This window comes from Wyeomyia smithii, chromosome 3 (genome assembly GCF_029784165.1).
Source record: "Wyeomyia smithii strain HCP4-BCI-WySm-NY-G18 chromosome 3, ASM2978416v1, whole genome shotgun sequence".
NCBI classification, from domain to species: Eukaryota; Metazoa; Arthropoda; class Insecta; order Diptera; family Culicidae; genus Wyeomyia; species Wyeomyia smithii.
In genome coordinates, this window is record NC_073696.1 from 234,509,577 (window position 1) to 234,532,782 (window position 23,206).

General features: G+C 37.9%; 1 protein-coding gene across 17 annotated transcripts in view; it reads left to right on the plus strand.

The window, feature by feature from the left end:
* The window catches only part of LOC129726794 (microtubule-associated protein Jupiter), a 231,208-nt gene that overhangs the window by 203,405 nt on the left and 4,597 nt on the right, over positions 1-23,206 (plus strand). For 9 of the 17 annotated variants that reach the window (XM_055683900.1, XM_055683895.1, XM_055683894.1 and 6 more), the window contains 3 exons: positions 6,399-6,532; positions 14,074-14,109; positions 15,233-15,550. In XM_055683900.1, the coding sequence (XP_055539875.1) occupies positions 6,399-6,532; positions 14,074-14,109; positions 15,233-15,550 (488 nt within the window). Of the gene's footprint in view, positions 1-5,825; positions 6,254-6,398; positions 6,533-14,073; positions 14,110-15,232; positions 15,551-17,135; positions 17,154-23,206 lie in introns of those variants that run through there. The other 8 variants (XM_055683903.1, XM_055683902.1, XM_055683901.1 and 5 more) reach the window with 5 other exon arrangements.

Consider the following 23,206-nt stretch of genomic DNA (forward strand, 5'->3'; position numbering starts at 1 on the left):
GTTAGTTCAGCCACGGCAATTCATCCGGTCTAAACGGCTTTATAATATGGCAGCTGGACATTCGTATTTTTTTACACTGTTAATTGACCTCGAACGAAGGTTGTTCGATGCTGCTAGACCATGTACTGCATGGCGTTCAGGGTCATCTACACCCGTATTAATAATAATCAACCCTAGTTGGGCCTCACTCTCAGCTATGCATGCGTTGTGGATATGAAGGATTGTAAAAGGGCTTTCTTTTCTTGAATAGCGCTCAAATGATACTTGATGATGGTTTAGCGCTAATAATTTCTCCAAACGAGAAGAAAAGTGAATGGTAATCCTATTGGTGGATTTTCATTGGATCCTCATAATCATGAACTTTTCGCCTCACAGAATGACAGTAGTTTGGAAATCTACCGCTAGTGCTGGTACTCTGCTTAGGGGCCATTCACATAACACGTGGGCAACTTGGGGGGGGGGGGGGTTGTGTAATGTCCACGGTCCTTACATAAAAAAAAAGAATTTATATGGGCATTTGTCCACGGGGGAGGGGGTTAAAAATCGTTAAAAATCTGTCCACGTGGTATGTGGATGGACCCTTACTGCTAGTCATTTCATTTCGCAGTGAATCGACCTTTCCTGCAACAGTGATCGGATGTACCGCTGCTGTTAGGGAAAGGCGAATGGTACTTAGAAAAGAGCGGACGAACGAGTGGCTCGTAAAAATGAACCACAGTTCTGAACGTTCGCCCGAAACCGATGTTTACCGAAACAACGCTACTTGCCCGCTGCTATATAATTACGACCGACCTTGCGGCCATCCAGTAGTAAACTGATTAGTTTTAGCAGAAGCAAGCTCTCATATAGTCCAAAGAGTGCATTACCGGTTAACTAGGTATAATATTCTGTCAACCGTGTTAATAATCAATCAATAGTTTTCTGCACTCGGGCGGGTGCATACATTAGAGGTGGCCAAGCCACTTACGAACTGATCAAAAGAGCTGGTTCTTCTAAGTGAGTGAGTGACATACCACTCATTTTTCAAGAGCAGTAACTCACCACTTTCTTCAGGTAAAAAGCTGGTAGCTGATTCTGTTGATCAGACACCGCAAGCGAGAGCCATGTGAAGGCTTTACACATCTTTTACCGGGCGCAAAGCCACGCACGAAACTGTAATAGAACTTTCAGCAACCAGCTGCCACCGGCTTTCTGCTCTGCTATGCATAACCCATTCACCAGCTGCGAGGGCGAGTAAGAATAAACTTGTCACAGTTCACCCTCAGGCACAGGGGCTGGTTAATGCCGAGTACACACATAAATGGATAGCAAAAGTGAAACGAAAAATGCGAAACAACTGGCTTACTGATTTTCTGAATCTATTTTGATGCAGGCAATCCGCTCGTGAGCTGCTCAGAAGAGTCAGTTCCTTGAGATTTACTCGAAGTTTTCCAGTACAATGTTGATGAATTCGTGTTTTATTACGAAACTATGCATAGTTAACTGCCATTCCTCTTAATAATTCCTCTTAATAACTCAATCTGTGAAATATTCAAATGAGATCGATTATGTAAAACGAAAAAGGCAAGTGAGTGGTTAAAAAGAACCAGTTCACCTTAGTTAGCAAAATCGCTCTGATCCGCTAACTGTAGTAAACCATTTTTTCCACCTCTAGCATACATAATTTTCCAATCGATTGCTATAAGAAATCGGTTGGAATTGACTGATTTCTTTTCGAACGCTCGTTACAGCAAGTGGAATTTCCTCGCATCTGGAAGCAGTCTTCTATGTCTTTTGAACGTGGTGATCGTGACCATGTGATCAACTACACCAGTTAACACAAGTTGTGCCCTAGAGCCGGCCTTTTGAAAAGTACTGTCCTTCTCTGACAGCAAATTTTAAACTAATTCGGCTCTCATTGTATTGCACAACTCTTTCTGCTCCTCATACGTTCGATACACAGCCCGACACCAACCACTGACAACAGCGTACATATGCAATGCCGTGGGCTGTCATTTTTTATCTCCTTATGTCTGTTGATTCTTCCATGCTGTCGCTAATGACAGCCTTTACAGCGCGGCATCTTTCGGCACAAATCCGAGCGAGTGATTATGATTTACGAGTGTAAGGCTGTAATGAAAGCTAGATGGTGCGAAACACGTTTTTTCCCACGTGGGAAATAATATCAACAATTGATTACATTGAACGGTTTGCTTCGTATTCACTATGACAGCTTACGAAAAAGGAGAAACAAAGGAGTGCGAGTTCAATATCATCGATGACAGCTGCAGTCGATCAGCAGCTGTCACAAGCGTAGGCCAAACTGTTGCCTATGTAAGCTATAGCTGTATGTGAGCTCTCATGAATAGCTTATCCATGAGTAGTGAGTAAAAAAGCCTTATCGTCAGTATCGTGCCACACCGCAGTATTTTCTGAAGCCTGGCTAGAGCTCAAGCCAGCAAAAAATGAAAACTCATAGCTTTTTACCCGTTATGTGCTCGACGGGGTACCCGGGTACCTTCTTAGGTTTCATAAGACGAAATTTCATAGTTCACCGCAATCAAAAGTGATAAAACTCATTGACATCCAAAAGCTCATACAAAGGCAACTTTTGATAACATTTTGATAACATTAAAAGCGGGGGGGGGGGGTCAATGGGGAAGAGTAGAATTTTGTTATTCCTCAAATGCCCGACAGGGTGACAGGGTACCCACAAATTGTAACTCCTGTAACTTTGACAATTCGATACTTCTAGCACCGTAAGGTTCAGTTTTCATTACCGGAAATCTGGTTTTTCGGGGGTATGCTCCGAAACTGAGGATTTTTATGAATATTTGAACAGAAAGCTCCAGAGTTCATAAAGTTTCTTCCACAGGTCATTTTCATGGCTTCTATGGCTTATGGCTTATAGTGATATGCCCTCAAAATAGTACTTCCGGGACAGATTCCGTTGGGGTTTCTAGTGGTCATAGAAACAATTGAATAGATCAAAAACCACCTCATATGAGTAGTGTCAAAATCGGGACGATGTCCGGAGAAATGATTTTGAATCTCAAAATGGTGACTTCCGGTTCTGGAAATGAATGAAAAGTGGCCGAATACCACCCAAGATGGGTATTTCCAGAATCGGGATGCTTCCCAGAGACCTCAAAACGACACCAGACGAATCGGAAGTCACCAGCTTGAATTCCAAAATGGCGTGTGCAATTGATTTCCGGTCTCTAGAAATTATCCCGATTCCAGAAATATCCATCTTAGGCGGGGCTCGGCCCTTTTTTAACGTGTTCCAGAAACCGGAAGTCGCCATTTTGAAATGCAAAATGGTCGCTAGGGTCGTTTTCAGGTCTCTGGACATCATCCTGATTCCTAAAGTACTCATATAAGGTGGTATTTGGTCAATTTTTGCTGTTTTCCAGAAACCGGAAGTAACCATCTTGAAGTTAGCATCTGCAGTTGATTTCCGGTCTCTGTGCATATTGGGAGGTATTTGGTCATTTTTGGTTCATTTCTAGAAACCGGAAGTTGTTGTTTGTTGGTCTCTGGCCATCATTCCGATTCCAAAATTACTCATATGTGGTGGTATTTGATCAATTTTAGCTGTTTTCCAAAAACCGGAAGTCGCCATCTTGAATATAGAGACAGTTACGTAACTGTGATGTTTGGTCGTAATTGAAAATTTCGGAGGGGGGTCAGGCTGATCAGCGTTACGTACTTTTACGGCGGGGTGGGGTCATGTCGAACGTTACCCATCGTTATATAGGGGGGGAGGGGGTCTGAAATCTAAATTTTTGCGTTACGTAATTTGTGTACGACGTCTAAGGGTGTTTTTGCCCATTCATTTTTGTGGAGTACCAAAATACGTAGGAATGGTTAATAAGCTTTAATCTTTCCAGAGTAACTATTTTGAGCTTTAGAACAAGTTTTTTATTGTTTACCGATATGTGTTATCGAGGAATCACGAGCCTTCCCGAAGCTTGAGAATTGTGAAAATTATAATGCGTGAAAGTATGCTCAATATCATGAAAAGTACTTACGTATAAGTCCAATGTCCCACAAGGTAGCAATCTTAGACCGCTATTTATCTTGTTCTTCAACTATGCTGCATCGATTCTGGACAGATGTTGTTTTAAACTAGTGTATGCTGACGATTTAAGTTATAAGCTGTAATACAAACGCAGGAGGATTGTTGGCGTTTACAAATTTGTCCAAGTTTGTTTGTTGATTTATGCCATTGAAACTAATTGATTGTTAGCGTGGAGAAATGTCAGGTTTTTTTCGTTACCGAAGTAACTGACATATAAATCCAGTTGGACTCAAAAATGGCATAGCTTTGCATCGCTCAGGGTTGATATCTAAAGCAATAAAACAGTTGGGCTTTGTATGCAAGGTTGCGAAGGACTTTTTTGACCCACATTGCTGGAAGTCACTGTACTTGTACGACCAATTTTGAAAATGCTGGTATTGTATGGAATCCCTGCGAGGTTATGTGGAACCTCAGGACCGAACAGGTTCAAAAGCGGTTCTACTGGGTTTGAGAGGACTACTGGCTCTAGAGACTCTGGAACGTCGAAGAAAATATAGCATTCTTTGTTCATCGCTAAGCTACCAAAAGGGGAATGCCTCTGGACTACTCTAAATGTTAAATTTTTCGCATCTTGAACAGAATCCTCCGAAACGCAACATTATTGCTACCTGTTTTTAACTCCGTACTTTGTTTTGGAACCTTCTTAGCTTGTGTTTGTTTGTTCACTACTGTTAAAGACAACTTCGAATTTAACGAACCAACCCGATATTTTTCATAAACAGGCTGAAAACTGTGATTAGTTAGTTAATTTTTATTCGTTAAGACTGTTTATTGTCAGATGGTTAACAATACAAATACCAAAGCAAATTGATGACCTGTAAGTAAATTGGTTATTCTATAAGAGTAGTAGCCTCCAACCCAGTAAGTTTGAAAGCGACATTGCTGTACTCTTCTATCAAGTGCTGTGGTGGGATCTTATCACACGGATTTGGTAGAAAAAATGTTGAAAACGCATTCACGGGTCCGGTATGTGATAAAATTTACTTCACCTGGTCGCCACGAATTCGGTCTCCAACTGATTTTACTATTGGGCCCAAGGTTAGCAAATGAATTCGCATACCAGTGGAGGGACCAAACAAACGTAGTACCGCTTTTCGTTCAGCAGACGTGTGTGTTCATTGACCTGCGGCACACTCAATCGAGTAAAGCTTGTAAGGACACGTTTCGATTGCTGCGTTGTTGTGTGCGTGCGTGTCTGCATAAATATTCCAATGGTAATTCTTTCGTCTTCTTCGTCATTGTCGGCGAGCCTTTTGCTGCTGGCTTGCTTGTTGTTTACTGGTAGACGTGTGAATCATTGCTGCAAACTGTTATTCGTGTTTCCCCCCCGTTCTTTTACGTTATGCCTGTCGCGCTACCTGTGTTGTGTTGTGCACATTGAATGAGGTTTCATCCTTTTCGGAAAGTACAGTGAAAGAGCGATTTTGCATCACCTAATATTAGTATAATATGTCTCTCATCGTGGTTTCTAATCACTTGTGCTAATTCTAACGTTACTTTTTTCATCCGAAACTAAAATCCCATTCGCCCTGTTATATTTCACCGTTGGTGGATTGTGCTAAACAGCTGGAACGAATCTTTTTCGCCCGTTTTCACTGCAGTAGGAGGAATCAGGAAGACCGAACGGAAAAAAAACAAAGCAGCCAAGTGTGTGACTCATGCAACATCCGAGCTCAGTACTTAGTTTGTCTGCGTCCGTCGCCCAGTGTCTGACAGATTTTATTTTCTTTTGCACGTCTCCTTCCTTCCATTGTAAAAAGCGGACCGTATTTCGCTTTCCGTTTTGTGTTCCGCTCCGCTCACCCACACATGTGAACACATACACACACGCGCGCACTCGAGTACAGCCAACAACGGTTTCGTCCCTCGTTAGAAAGACGGCGACCTCCAGCAAGGCGCGCACTCGCCATCTAGCCATCAAATCGGTCTGTCGTGGTCGTCCTGCTGAACTAGTCCTAGTTAGTTAGTTGAAAGCGTTACTCCATTCCGTGTGTAAATTTGTTCATTGCTCTCCTTTTAACGAACGATAACGTGCGGTGGCTGTACTGTACTGGCTGTGGGATCTCTAAGACCAATCTACTGGCGAAGCGCTTTATTGTGACCCCAATAAGTTCTAAATTCGAGTGTTAATCTAGGTCATTTCCAAGAACCTTGCTCGGAATAAACCAACTGAAATATGGAACAGAAGCGGTAAGTTTGATGCGGCTGTCCTTTCAGTCAGTGGTGCTTCTGGTGGACGTTAGATCGGCGGTTCTTTCCAATCATCGAGCAATTGTGAAGTAATCTGTCGTGTTTCTTGTGATTAATGGTGAAATTTTTTCAACCTTTTTTGCAGAGTGTTGAAACCTCCAGGTGGTGGAAGCAGCGACCTATTCGGTGCCGACAATATGCCCCAGACTCCACGGAACTCGAAGAATCGTATGCAGTCGAACATTTTCGCAGCCCCAGACAGCCAGAAAGCTGGAAATGGTGAGTGCTCAGTGATTCAGTACTGGATGCGGAAGACCGTTTAGTTTTAAATCATAATCATTCGAGTTTTGGAATTGATATTTATAATTTTTCGTTCGTTCTGGATTCGTAAATCTTTTTCATACGTTAAATGGATATGCAGAACATTTGCTACATTTAAACTTGTTGTTTGTGTTTATCGCAAAACATTTTCGTTTATTTAAACCTAGAAGATTCATGATTTTTCGTGATAAAGTTGTGTCTCATACAGAGCAGGTACAGCACTACATACAATGAATGGGATAAGCGTGGTGAACAGATGTGGCAGACGTAGATCTAAAGTGTTTAAGCAAATAGACAGGCTCTTCTTTTGTACCTTTTTCAGGTCAGGTAGGCTGCTCATGTTATAGGTTTGTTTTGCATTCAAGTTTGTTTGTTTTTCATTATTATTTTCGATAATTATCAAACAAAGGTGTAGAGCACTATAGAGATGATTTTACTCGGGATCATTCAAGTTTGTAGTAACTATTCGAATTACTGCATAAGGTTAGTTTTATCTTAAAAATGACCAAACATATCGGGAAACACTGAATTCGGAAATAGTTAGCTAGTTTGTGATGCCAAATAACTATAAACAATATGAGTCTGTCTGTGTATAGAATGTTTTGACCTCTCATGAGTTGTAAACGTTTTCTTCCTTCACCAATGAGACGGTATGATTCCATTTTATTGAAAGCGAAGCAGTGTGAAAAATGTTATACCGTTTGTTCGTGACAAATGTGCGAAAAAAAACGTTAAGTAGCCAGGGACCCCAATTTTGCATTTAATTGTGTATGTGCTTGGTTTACAAAAACGGAATAAATTAATTTTTGAAATCGATCCTTAAAGTGAAAAAACTTCAAAAGTTATAAAAAACGATAAAGTGTACTGCCCATAATTCAAAAATTGGCTAATATGCCGTAGGCATCAAATCGAGAAAAACGCCTTTGAAAGTTTTTTATCGGTACAACATATTTTGACTGCTCATGACAACTTTTTTATTGAGTATGTCACCCTTCATATATGCTGGACCCTTTCAGTTGAGTTGAAACAGAGAAATCTGTAGAAAAATTCCATCCGCCACGTATTTTTAACACAGTAGCCGTTTTTTTCAATTATAAACGAAAGGTCAGTTGACAAAACGGTGTGCAATTCGGCTAATATCCATACGATGTGAATTATATCGTACTCGTTGGTGATGCAAATGGTTTTAAATTCAATAAAACACACAATTCAGTAATAATACACTGGTTCGTGAACATGCCACAGGTTTGAATTGGATATTGGATATTAGCCAAATTCTCAATTATTCTGGATATTAGCCAAAATTGTTTCACGTTTGCTGCATTCCCAAATGCATATTTTGACAATCGGCTTCCGTAGGGACCTTGTTTAGGGTGTGTACCATCACGAGAAATTGTTTTCTCGATTTTGGTAAAAATGGCATATTAGCCAATTTTTGAATTATGGGCAGTGTAGGTAACGCTATTTTTTTATTGTACAGAGTGATACGGTGGATTTCTTTTCCAAGCGTAGAGTTTATAGGGTTCATAACGAATTTATTATTTAAAAAATCCAGGTCGTCCATTTCCTCGATTAAAAAACAAATTAATTTACCCGATTTGCTTGGACATCCCTTATATCAAGTAGTCATAACTCGAAGCTCAGAAAACAAATCTTTTATTTAAATTGTTTTGATAAAAATTATCCATGAAAACTTTCACGGTGTAGAAATATTGCGAAACGTGAAAAAAAACGTGTCAAAATCGAAGAAACGTGTCAAAATCGAACGTTTTTGTTACGATTCCTGGTAACTCAGAAACTACCCAAGTAACAAAACTGGTTTTGTCAAAGTTTTATAGCGCTGTTTTGGCTGTATTAGGCGCTATAAAACTTCGATAAAACCAATATTGTTACTAGGGTATGAACTGTTAGATTGATATTATATCTAACCCTTAACAATAGTGAGTGAGTTTTTATGAATAGACTTCATCTTTCTTGGGCAGGGCTGGGCCCTGCAGTACGTAATCTTTTTTTTTTCATTTACTCTTCAAAAACTGATTTTATCGACATACTATCTTCAGAAAAAAATTAGTATATAAAAAGCCTCAGAGAATAAATAAGCTTAAGTTAGGAACTCCGCGCTGTAAATTCTCTAGTGATTGCCAAAAAAAAAAGTAATAAAACTTTACAACGGGTTTCGCTTGATTCTTAGTTCATTGAACAACGCTGACTAGAATCCGAGTGATTTTATGGTGGGCATTTACATTCTATGCAGACAATTTTCTTTTGTATTTGGAGGGGGGCTTCTCCGTGAATAATCACTGGTCAACACAGGTTCACTCCAAAAGCTCAAACCAGAAAAGAACGAAAGATTATAGATATTCAACCATTCCTGTGAATTTTCTTTTTTTTTCAGAGACTTAAATAAGTTTCCTCGTGAACATTGAACTTTGCAGAGCAGAGTTTTTCTCTATCTATAAAAACAACCGATTTAGATTGAAAAAAAAAACACCTTTTTTCTCTATTTTTTTATTTTAGTTTCTACATCAAAACTTTCTTTAAACGACTTGCTGGGCTTTTTAAGTCCAACAATTTGCAATGCTGACATCGTAAATATCTTATCTCTGCTCAAAGTTTTTGATGTTTTTCGTAAAAAATATGCCTTTTCAAATTTGTTTGTCGTTCTTCTTGGGGAAAACTTAAAAAATATCTCTGGGTCTCAACTTGAAGGATACATTTGACTCGACAAATGAAGAAATATTTAAAAATATGTTTTATTTTTATATAATTTTTGTTTATATAACACTGTGCTACAGCGATTTAGAACTTCTAATGGGACCTAGTGTAGGTTGTAGGTCTTGTTGAGTGTAACATTCGCTCATACTAGAAATTTTCTTAACACCCCCAAAATCTGAAGTTATGGTCAAAGTACGGTTTTTTGGACCTCAGTGCATACAACTTTTTTTAACTCAGTCATTTCTTGACCGATTTCCAATATTTTAGTAGTTTTGGAAAGAAGATAAACAGAGATTTTAAAATATATACAAGTTTGTACTAATATCACTGAAACATGTTGAATTATTTGGGTTTAAATCTAATGTTTTAGATTTTTTCACGCAATTTTTCAACTAACCTTGAAATTGTCACCTGTTTTTGCGAGAAAGATATTATAAATACACTAAAATTTTGAATGTATATTCAACGACGAATCAAACAAAAGTGGTTTTGTGAAAATCGGTGAATATTTAGCTGAGTTATATATTTTTTATGAAAACCAGAAATGTTGGCTTCTATCGCACAATTATTTCATGGTGCTACAAGTAGACAAAAAAATGCAAGAACTTTGTGAGTGATCTAGTGTAGGTTGTAGGTCTTGTTGAGGGTAACATTCGCTCATACTAGAAATGTTCTAAGCACCTCTAAAATTGTAAATTATGGTCAAAATACGGTTTTCGGACTTCAGCGCATACAATATTTTTAATTCAGTCATTTCTTGACCGATTTTCAATATTTAAGCAGTTTAGGAAAGAGGATAAACAGAGTTTTTTTTTAAATATTTACAGATTTGTACCAATATCAACAAAACATGTTGAATTATTCGAGTTTAAATCTAAATTTTTAGACTTTTCCACACAATTTTTCAATTAAACTTGAAATTTACCACCGATTTATGTGAGAAATTTTTGTTGTCCCCGTGGCTCCGTGGTTAGCAATGTTGATCGGTTAGCTCTCTCACACGGTTGTTATATCGGAGTCGATTCTTGATCAGGTTCAGGATCTTTTCGAGCTGGAAATTCTTTCGGCTCAGCACTGGGGCACAGTGTATCGTTATTTGCATCCTACACATGTCAGATTTGCCAACAAAAAAAAAATATCGGTAACGAATTCTCTCAACAAATCTAGTTGATCGAGATCGCTATTAGCCCCCAGGCTAGCGTGCGATATTGTTGTTTTGTGAGAAAGATACTACAAATACAATAAAACTTTGAAAGTATATTCAAGGACGAATCAGAAAACAGGTGGCAAATTTCAAGTTAAGTTGAAAAATTTCGTGAAAAAATCTAAAAGTTCAGATTTAAACTCAAATAACTCAACATATTTTAGTGATATTGGTACAAATTTGTAAATATTCAAAAAAAAAATCTCTTTATCCCCTTTTTCAAAACTGCTAAAATTTTGAAAATCGGTCAAGAAATGGCTGACTTAAAAAAATGTATGCGCTGAAGTCCAAAAACCGTATTTTGAGCATAATTTAAAATTTTAGAGGTGTTTGGAAAATTTCTAGTATGAGCGAATGTTACCCTACACAAGACCTACAACCTACACTAGGTCACTTAATAAGTTTTTGCATTTTTTTCTCTATTTGTAGCACCGTGAAATAATTGTGCTATAGAAGCCAAAAATTCTGGTTTTCATAAAAAATATATAACTCAGCTAAATATTCACCGATTTTCACAAAACCACTTTTGTTTGATTCGTCATTGCATATACATTCAAAATTTTAGTGTATTTATAGTATCTTTCTCGCAAAAACAAGCGGCAAATTTCAAGTTTAGTTGAAAAATTGCGTGGAAAAATCTAAAAAATTAAATTTAAACTCAAATAACTCAACATCTTTCAGTGATATTAGAACCAACCTGTATATATTTTGAAAGCTCTGTTTATCTGCTTTCCAAAAATGCTGAAATATTGAAAATCGGTCAAGAAATGACTGAGTTAAAAAAAGTTGTACGCACTGAGGTTCAAAAAACCGTATTTTGACCATAACTTCAGATTTTGGGGGTGTTTAGAAAATTTCTAGTATGAGCGAATGTTACACTCAACAAGACCAACAACCTACACAAGGTCACTTCAGAAGTTCTTGATTTTTTTTTTTTATTTGTAGCACAGTGAAATTTTTAGAGGCAGAGGAAAACTGTTTTCTGTAAAGTTGCCTAAAATCAACATTGTAGAACTTTTTTTTTATCTACAAAGCTAAAAAGTTAGATAGCTAGGATTTCATCGAAAATTTGGGTCACTCTAATAATTGATAATTTTTAAACAAGTGCTTTACTATATATAACAACTTTGTAGAAGAAAGCTTTTTTCTAGAATATAGTCATCAAGCTCTAGATTCGAATTTCCCCCGAAAGTCGATTTTTGGATCATTGGGCACTGTGGTATTTGCATTGCCTGGTTTGGAATTCAAAAAGATATATTTTTTGTATTTTTTCGCAATAACTCGGTCTGGAAGAAGCTATCTTTCTTTACACAATGTGTGTATTTGGACCATATTCAAATATATGGTGAGCATTGTTGCCTTCTAATATTGGAAAAAAAATTAAGGACTACTCTCATATAAAACGGTATATACCCGGGTATTTTTTACGCGGCTTGAAAAACGCGATTGTGTTTCTACCACTTACAGAGAGACAAACACACTGCAAGCTCACCCCACATCTGAGAGAAACAAGAGGGGTGAATTTAACGAGAATACGCAGAAGTACACCATTGTGTACACTGGCGAGTATACAATTTGGCAAAGGCGTAGTCCTCGTGCAGCTACACTGCAAAAACGAATTCGACATAAGTAAATTCTACCGGCACGAGCAGCGCAGTCTATTTTTTTCTCCCGCTACTATCCAATCTTTTTTCCTCTTCAACCGTGCTCAGAAACAAACTGTGAAAAGCACTGCAGACAGCTCTGCTGTGTAATTATTGTGCGTAATGTCCATACGTGTGAGAAAGTACACCATAGTTCATTGGCTCTCAAGGGAGAGATTTCTGATTCCACCACGGTACTTTTTGGAAGCTCGCCAGATACACATGGTCTGTCGTTCTAGCATGTGCGTTGATTCGCTCTCCAGTGTGAGAGCAGTTGTTTTCACAATGAAAGATATTCTCCTACACTCTAGAGATTTTCTGAGGAGAAAAGACCTGCTCTAGATTGATAAAAAACTGTGGTGTGAGCTTTCTTACACGATAGGATATTACGCTCAGTAACTACACAACAGAGCTCATTGCATTGCTTTTACTGAGTGTCTCTTAAGCATATATCAAATGAGGAGAGCATCCAGGTAGGAAAGTAGATTGCGTTGTTCGTTTTGCATCTCGAAACTGAAAAAATCCAGCCGCCTTGTTTGCTGTTCGAGTGCTATCGAATTTATCTCAGCAGTGCGCACAGCGGTGTACTGGTTAATTTGTCTACGAGCAGCAGAAACACAGCACAAAGCAAAAGAAAAAAGTGTGGTACAGAAAACTGTTACACGCAGCGCTCATCCTGGAAGAGAAGTGAGCGGTTAATATTCACTTTGCTCTTTCCACATTTTGAGGAGAATAACAAGCCTGTTTTGCAGCACCACTAACGGCGGCGTTCTCAACTGAAACTTGTCATTATTTGAGGCTTTGTATATACTAAATATCTTCTGAAAAAAATATGTCAGTAAAACCAGTATTTGAAGAGTAAATGAAAAAAGTTTACGATTTTGAACTCTTGTACCACTAAGTACAAGGCCCCAAAATGTCAACTAGTCAAGCACCAAAGAAACTGTATAGAAAATGTTTTGAAACGGCCTACAACTTTCTCTTAGTCGTAATTTATAGTTTTCAAGGCACATTTTTTTCGATAAAATAGTCAATTGCCGAATACACACTTTTGAACAAGCAATGGGAAATTGACTGACATTCACATTTTGATTTAAGTTCAACAATTGTAATTGAAAATTTTCACGATGAAACTATTCAGCATGGTTAGAGAACAGATTGATCTTGAAATATGCAATACAGTTTGTATCAATTGTGCATATAGTTGACGAGTAATAAAAGTTAGAAGTTCATTTTTTAAGGTGAAAACTGATTTATCCCCGCAGCGGTAGGGTTAATGGAAAATATGTAGTAGCAACCATGTCAGCGAACTTAGACTGAAGTCATCTCAAATTGACATTATAATAATTAAAAAAAAATCCAAACATGGACGCATTCAGTGACACGATCGGATAGCTACGCTTATGACTGTAATAATCTCTACAAATGCGGAAAAATATTTCGTATTCGTATGCGTATACTTGAACAAATATCTTCTGTAATTATTATAATTATCTTAATTATTATAATCGTAGACAACGAAATCTATATCGTGTTTCTATAGCTAGAAAAAAGACCGCAGATTTGGTTTTCAGTAACATAAGATGTAAACGCGATTACATCTCCGCCGCAGAATAACCTAACAAAGCAATTTTATTACTAATTCAAATGATAGCATATATTTGTAATGTGCGTTTCGCCTGTTTTTCAAGCCCGTTTCTTTAGTTTAAAACCATCAAAGCCCATCGCATTCGATTTTATCAGCGGAAATTATTTTGTAGGTGTACTCCCTTGAATCTTTTATGCATTGCAGTAAACATTTAACCAAACTAATTCACTTTCATTCTTTTACGTTCACCTTTTTCTCCATTTCTAACTTCCAACGCATTGCAAACAAATCTCGTGTATCTTGTGATCATCGCATAAACCTCCCAATATACAACGGACCAAATCACCAGTATTTCGACAAGGGATCCATCGATACTATTTTCTCGGTACACTATCTCGAATGTTACACCTTTAATTAATCTAACTTCATTGTTATCCAATTTCCTCTCTCTCTCTCTGCTCATCTCCTCCGTTTTTCTTTTTCGATCATCTCATGATAGTTGTACTGCCATTGTTTGTTTGCTGTTTTGGCTTGCCCATTTGCTTGACCCTACCGAAAACCTCCATGCATACGTACAGATAGTAGAGCCATATAGTTTATCAATGGTGTAAATCTTAAACGACTGTTTCCTTCCAAACCGATTCCAGCGGGTGAAATGTTATTATCTCTTTTTAATGTTTAATTTGTGAGAATCGCTAGACAACAGTGGCGCGGTAATTTGCTTCTCATTGTGTTGTTAGTTCTCCGCTATTTTCTTTAAATACACACCCGGACGCGAACCCAGCAGACACCCGCCGTTTCGCACTTCCTACACCCAAACCCCAGTTGCAGGTTCCGATTCCGATCTCCTCCATTCCTAGATTAGCTGTATACGCGTAGTTCGGTATCATGGTGCAGCTGTGCTCGAGCAAATTAGATGTAGTTTTGTCAAATTATCATATCTCTTTTTTGCTCCTACCTATATATTATTTTGAAAACCTCTAATTGTGGCATCATTGTGTGTTTTTTTTCTCTTTAAATTTTGTTTGTCTGTTGGTTGAAAAAAAAAATGCTTTTTTCATCCCGATACTTTGAAACCTATTGTTCGAAGCAGTAGAAATCCACCTACAAGGTGAAAAATCGATTTATAAACCCTTGTTTTTCACCCATACTGAGTGCTGACTTATCTTTGTTTCGAGTATGACTGGTAGCTTATATCGTTTCCCAACTTCCTGGAATAAAACATACAACTTTTTTATGGAAATAGCTTTCCGAACTTTACTACCCTTTTTTGCTATTGTAATACGTAATCTCACTAGCTCAGCCTGTGGTATGTCATTTTCTTCCTCTTCCCCCCACAAAAGTCATAGCCGTCAATTTAGCAGAAAATTATCTTTTTTCTATCATCGCAGCCAGGTTCGCTCAACAAATCGCATCTTCATTGTTGCAGCGCATGAAGACCTGTTTTCGAGAGCTAAAATTTCTCCTGTTCACGCCAACTAACTCTAGCTCGCTTTTCTATCGTTCAGGCGCCGAAACTCCACGCCGTGGCGTCGCCGGTCAGGATTCGCATAACCGTTTATTCGGTGAGGTGGACCGTCCCTACACTCCGGCCAAGAATCACATGAAGAGCAATCTGCCGATCGGTGCGGATCAGCCGGACGGTGTCGCCAAGGCCAACGGTCACAGCAAGACAAACGGACATCATCAGAACGGAAACGGTATCGCGAGCAATGGTCACAGCAATGGAAACGGTAGTATCAGCAGCAACGGTAACACCAACGGGACCGTCAATGGACACAGCAACGGTTCTTCCTCGGCGCTGTCCCAAAATGGATCCACTCACAGTAAGTTTGGGATGTTTAAATTTTCCGGTTTTTGTAGTTATTGTTGCTTGGACCAGGGGTAATTTCCTGTAATTGGATTGAAATTCCGATCTCCGAGGTCGTTCGTGTGTAATTGAGGTAGCTTCCCCTCTGGGCGGTAGGTTTTTTTTCTTTTTATTTTTTTAGTTTGAACACAGCGCACATAGACACTGCAGCACAATAATTATAATTTTTTTACACTAACATCAATTTGTCTCGCATGCTTGGGTGTAATTTAATATCAGTATGGTTTTTTTGCCCCCCTTCTTTGGGTCTAATCCGGCCAGCGCGCGCTCGACTCGGGTTGTCATTGGTTGCGAACTCTGCGGTCGACTCTTGCTGCAAAGAAGAACAGTGACAGAAGTGACATCCGACATGACTTCACCGCCAATTCTCTGCAGCAATGAGCACTAAACTACAGACCTCTGTGAGCTCAAAAATTCAGGCAATGCACCATATCGACATGAAACGTCACAGACCTCGGGCAGGGTGTAGCAGTAGAGGCATAGTTTTCCTGAAAAAATAATCACCGTCGACGGTGGAGAATAGTTTTTTTTTTCGAGAAAAGAAAGATCACTATCTAATACCGTAAAAGAATGTCCGCCTTCCCGCCTAGCGTGGTTCAATTGGACAAATTCTGCACGAAGCTGAGTGCAAGTTAGGCGTTCATCATTATCTGCAATAAATTATGATGAACCACTCTACTATGTAGTCTAGTACGCGAATGGTATGAAGGAGTTATCGGAACTGGGACCGGGTGTAATTATTCCATTCATCTGTTTGTCACGGTCTTCAAAGTCGGTCGGTTAGCCGATCATTTCTGGAATGTAGTAATTGATGTTTTCGAAGCGGAATGCAGATCTTGCATTGGAAAGTTTGACTCCCAATCCAAACAATCGAGACCGGAGAAAATGGATTGCAGAAATGATTGTTTTTTCTTTGCTGGGCTTTACAAATTAAGATATTTGGATTCATTCATTACTGTGAAAAAAATTTACTATTTTTTCAAACATTCATCTCCTATATACACTTTGTTTCATCTTAATGTTGAGTTAATGTACTTCCGTTAAACCGCGACCGCACCACAACAAATCATCGCCAATTGATCGTTGCCTCGAGCAAACAATGAACCCCGAATCGATTAGCCAAATTATGGCATCTCGGGTGTATCATTCAACATTATCTGCTTATTCCTCGGAGAATGAACTACCCAAGCCATCGAACTGTGACGGTGATCTTCGCCGCTAGGCTCAACCGGAATGGGGAACCACACCTATTGCTTTGTTTCGCCGCAGAACCCCTACGAATCGATCCCCGGCTGCGAAACGAATTCCTCTCCGGTTCATGGGCGGAATCTAATATGACGGCTGGGAGAAACTCATCAACCTCAACTTTCCCCCTTCACCGCGCACCCACCGTGTGTTTGATTTCTGCTGACGGCCCTTCCGATCCGTTTTCCCGCCTGTCATCACCACTGAACATCTTCATTCGCCCGTTAGCTCCCACGCTCCACAGACACCTCTTAAGCCGGTAGTCTACTAATACAATAAATTTCAATTTCATGCAGTCTTCCTGAGGAGATTAAGTAAGTCTGACATTGAAGAGCACGAGGCAAGCATGCAAAAGTAAAACGCGATTAGCGCACTGTCATCAAACACCCAACCCTTCTTCTTGGTTTGTAAACTGGAAAATCCATCAATGCCTAATTCATTCCTCCTAAATGACTGATGAACGTCGGCCTGACGGAGCCGGACTGGATGGTTTATTTTTAATTTTTTTCTCCACGCTCTAGCCGCACATAGATGACTCTGTACATTTGACATGTTCCAATTATTCGCTTCTATTTGACGTTACTAACTGGACTGCGTTACACTTTTTAACGGCGGCGACTGTGACTGGATACGCTTACGGTCCAATAAACGATTATGAATCGTCTCATTGATGCTGCTTCTCCTGCTGAAAATAGCATTCGCATAGTCAGAAACAAGCTGCTACTCTGCCCATAATTCAAAAATTGGCTAATATGCCATTTTTACCAAAATCGAGAAAACAGTTTCTCGTGATGGTACTCACCCTAAACAAGGTCCCTACGGAAGCCGATTGTCAAAAAATGCATTTGGGAATGCAGCAAACGTGAAACAATTTTGGCTAATATCCAAAATAATTGAGAATTTGGCTAATATCCAATATCCAATATGAACCTGTGGCATGTTCACGAACCAGTGTATTATTACTGAACTGTGTTTCCTCTAACTTTCGAAAGTGTGTTGTAGCTTGGTGGTTACAGGCGACAGGTGAGCGATCGTAAGGCCCTTGCATCAAATTTGACTTTTTCACGAAGAATATTTGATGCTACAAGAATTTATTTGTTGTACTGCGAAACCCAATGATCAAAACGTGTGACTGTTTCCTTCTATCATAAATCTTTACATTTAAAAAAATGATAGTTAGCTCTTTGATTAGGAGTAATATCAATAAAGAGAAGATTCAGATTTCATTTTGGATTTGATGAGAAAAAATACGAAAGTGGATTGTGAGATTACCATGAATAATAATATTTTCGTTATATCATTATTTTGCTGCACGTAACAATTGTCTCGTCGTCCTTTTCATCCTCACTTGTGCTTCCGTGTTGTTTTATTAAATTTGAAACCATTTTCATCACCAACGAGTACGATATAATTCACATCGTATGGATATTAGCCAAATTGCACACCGTTTTGTCAACTGACCTTTTGTTCATAATTGAAAAAAACGGCTACTGTGTTAAAAATACGTGGCGGATGGAATTTTTCTACAGATTTCCCTGTTTCAACTCAACGGCAAGGTTTCAGCATATATGAAGGGTGATATACTCAATAAAAAAGTTGTCATAAGCAGTCAAAATATGTTGTACCGACAAAAAACTTTCAAATGCGTTTTTCTCGATTTGATACCTATGGCATATAAGCCAATTTTTGAATTATGGGCAGTACTGCACCCACCTACGTACGCGCCTTGTCATGTTGCATTAAATCCTACTAGTCGGCACCATCTTTTCCGTTTTCATCATAGCAACTGATAAACGCACCTTTCAGTACCAACCAAAGAAAAATCTGTAAATAATTTCACCCCACTGTAGTCAGTCTGTGAGGATTTCGGTTGAAGTCTGCGACAACACTTTGGTCTGTGTAATGGAATATTTTAGCGAAAACGCCATTTTGTCTCAACATTCTCAGATTTGAATGAAATTGCATTAATGTTTTGGTTACCAAACAGAGTTGCAGTTTCGAAAGAGTGTACTTCAAATTTGACCAACTTAATAACTTAATGTGCCAACAATCAATTTGGAAACTGGTCGGCGTATGTCCCGACCGAGCAGGTTGCAGAAAACAAACGGTATGGCTAAACTTTGAACGCCAGTTACTCGAAATAATGAAATAAACCAAGCGTCAAGGTTCGATTTGGCTGCACACCGACCAACTATAAATCTTGCTTAAATTTGTTTAAAAAATTATAGTAAGGTCGTTACAAATTTCATTTTCATTTTATGTACCTTCGCTTGCCTTCGTTCCTTATGAGTTAACTTCGCGCGCAACATTGTTCGGTTCGTCACTCACCACGTTGCACAGTGGGGAATCGCTGGCCATCAGCCAAAAAAAAATTTTTTCGTTAGCTGTTTCATAATATTTTTCCTTTATTGCTATAACATTCAAGTGTCTAAATCCAAAATTTGGGCGCAATATCATGAAATCTGAATTTTTTATGACTTTTCAAAACTTGGCAAACTGACGTTTTTTTGTCTTTTTTTTTAAAAAAAGTACATTACTTTGAAACGCTCTGTAGCTTCAATGATAGCTTGGAATTTTTTGACGTCAAAGGAAAAGTTGTTGTAAACATTGTGCAAAACGAACCCTTTTCATTAGATATTGTAAAAATTGGGTATAGTAGGCCTGACATTTAAAAAAAAATTAAAAAACGTGATTTTTTGTAGAAAAGTATCTTAAAAGTTTAGTTTCCGCAGCTTGCCACGGTTGTGACTACGTTCAAAATTTAGGTAAAAACATAAGCTTTCAAATGCATACTGTCCGCTGTAGCGCAAAAGTGCGCAAATTGTCACTTTAGTGAAAAAAGCTATAGCAGATTTTTGTAGTTTTTATTTTTGAAGTTGAAATTTCATCCAGGATTAATTGTAATCATAACCATGATACCCCATTAATGAAAATTTATGATATCATACTCAATCCGTAAGGATAAAATATATATTTGAGCAAAAATCACAAAATTTATCAATGAAAAGTTATAAAATAAGTGTTAAACAAGAAAACAGTAAACAAGTCTTTATGAAATTTTAATTATGTCAAACTTTATCTCTTTCTGCAAATTTAAAACAATAATAAAAACATTCAGCCCTCTTCAATTTATGATCATGAAATTCGCTAAACTGATTGAAGTGTCAAATACTAGCAGCAAATTCATACCACCAAACTCCGGCTAACAATGGCCCGTTTGAAGATTACTTTTGCTTCGCACTCGCTTGCATACAAAAGTAAAGCACACATTTTGCTTTATGAGAAAAAAACAAAGAACAGTCGTCGCCCTCCATCATATAATTCTATAAAAAAGGAAAAAAGTGCCAAAAAATATTAAAAATTGGGTTTCGTGCTTTATGGACGGCCCCAAACAAAAAATGGATGCCAAATTCGTGTTCAGCGCCCCAAAATTATGTAAATACCCAGTTTTTGTCGCATTTATCGACACTTTTTTTGCTTGGCCAGCCTTTGTATGGAGTCGCCCCACTGTGCGTTGATCAAGCCCTGCCTTTCCATCGCAGTCGTGAAGATGCAGAGGTAAACTCGTTATCCGAAAACAACGACTGTGAAACCTTCTTCCTTACAATCTCCTTCTTCACCCTAACGATCGTAAGGACGTGGCCGGCGCCGTTATGGATCTATACAAAGCGGAAGCAACTGAATTGTTGTACATTGAAGATGGTAAACTAATCCCAAGTTGCCATATACGTGATTCTCTGTGCAACTTCACTAGTTCAGTTCCATCTCGGAGGAGCAACTACGAAATTTGCGGTCGTCAAGCTCAAGCTCAAGCGCTTATTCTTTTATGAAAAAAATTTCTTCTCTTTCTTTTCTATTGAAACTAAACAGAGGCCCCACGACTCTGAATCTTGCCCTGCTGCTGGTACAACAAAATCGAACAATTCAGCCCCTCTATTTTTGTCCACAACTTGAAAACAAAGCAGTTATATCGTCTTTTTTGTACGGAAACTCAAATAATTTTTTAAAAAATGGCGAAAAGTGTTACACATGCTGTTATTTTTTTAAATAATTCTCCAAAGGTATGCGCATTTTCAAAAAGCTTTCAATAATTCAAATATTCCAAGAAAAAAAAACCGAAGGCTTGTATGTAAATTCACGATGCAAGGTTGACGTAGAACTACATAAGGTTGTTTGTTACACTACTTGCATTGTTGTATTCGAAAGTGATCAATTACAATAAAAAAATGTCAGGGTGAAATGATTTTCTATTACGCTATTTTTCATAATTCTGTGTATCATTCTGGATGAAGTTTACATTAAAAATTCAACCGATGCATAATGTTACATTTTGCTGTTTTCGTGCGAATAATTGAATAGTGATACAAATGTTTATTATAACCGTATAATATGTTCGGAGAAGTTTCAAAATATTTGAAAACGCATCTTTCGGTGTAGAAAGCTGGGTGATCAATCCTCCCAAAAATGAGATAGAACATTTACTTTTTCATTAGATAAAAATAGATGCTTGGTGTCTTAGGCAAAGTATTAGGTGATCTCAAAACAAGAAACTTTACAGAAGACATCATGTTTCTATCTTTTGCATATTGCAAGCAACATAAAGTTTTCTATGAAAAGGCATTAAAAATCGTTATTTACATTTTAAGATTTTTCTGGATGCAATATGTGAGAGATATCAGCATGCTGTCTTCGGCAAAGTTTAGTGTTGTGAGAACATCTAATATTTTGCTTATGGTACTGCGCTACAAAAAATGAAAGAAATTCATTTTACCAATTCAAACAAAAAACTTAATTGTAATTTATTTTCAACTTTACATCGATTTTTTCAGGTTTTTTATTTTTTTAGGTTTGTTCAGAAAAGTTATAGGCAACTGAATTATCTATCTAAAAAAATGTTTAAAAAAAATAGTGATGATCGATTTTTCATAGTCACTTTTTGTTTTTGATTTTTTTTTTCAGTACAGGATCTCAAATTGAATTTTTTAAATATTTTTTATAAAAGCTCAGACAGTTTTCTCAAATTCATCCCTTGACAACTTTTCTCTATCTTTTGTCATTATTCAGATATATCGATTTATGAAAAAACAACTGCAGCTTTTTCCATATGTTTGTACAGATAAATTTCCCAAAAAACATTAAAATCGCTGATTTTACGTATCTAGTTATTGATTTAACAACTTCAATAAAAAAATAAAATTTTAAAAATTTTCCGATTTTATCACTTTCCCTATTTTATCACGCCTAAAATCATCAGGGTGAGATATAATCGGGTGATCACTGTATTCATATAATAAAAAAGTTGCGTAATAACTTCAAGTTTATTAAAAAAAACAAAAAAAATAATACTTTATTTTGTTTCTTTACGTTTTTTTTCAGTCAGAAATAGTTTTTTGTACGGTGTATATTTTTGAATGAGGCCTTATTAATTCTCTACAACTCATTCTCAGAAAGTTTTTCTATATAACCAACGGGTTCTGAGCTACAATGCTTTGAAAAAATCTATGCCAAAGAGCATACGCCCTTTTAGAAAATAGTTCATGGGTCTAAAAAATCTCTTCATCTGTGGTCAGTTTGCTAAGCCAAATAAATGTGCAAAGCAGCGTTGCAAAGCGAGCGAGAAGCAAATCCTAACTCTTCCTTTCTGCTTGAGAACGAGCATTCGAGATACTCTTTATTCTTCATGCACCCGCTGGAGTAGCAGCTACTGCTGCACCGGTACGCAAAATCTCTTTTGTCTTGCTACTCAGCAATTGTAAAGGAGTACACGAGTTTCCGGCTTGCGAGTAGGAGTACTCGACTAAAATTGCTCGACCAAATGAAGTGCTTGAAGAAGTGTGCTCGAAAACGAACTTCGTGCACCGACAGCCGAAAGTGGGCGAAGAACCTGCAAATTATCGCATCAATCGATTATTGCAAGAGTGGAAGAAATCCGTTAAAAACTAATGAGTTATCAGCATTTGAAAATGGATAATTTCCGTTATTCAATACATATTGCTGTAAGACGTTATTCTACGCCGAAAAAGAAAATCAAGTTATCCGTCTGTCGCAGTGAGAACGGGGTCGTTTTATTTGCACAGGTCATTTGTGTAAATTTATTACTCCCGCCTCAGAATACTGCGTGAACTGTGGTTTTTAAAATTCGGTTTGTGTATTGTAAGACTAGCGATGGATGGGAAACATACTACCTCGGAAGACCCCTACTCTGGAAAGTCCGCATCAATTTTGGCGATCAATTTTGGCATAAGTCAGATATTTTGAATTTTCATCAACAATGATTCAAGCGTACCCGAAGCACATTTCCAAGATTCCGTTTCGTGCGGTCCATGAACCTTTTTCTGTAATTTTGACGTTTTGTTATTTTTCTCTA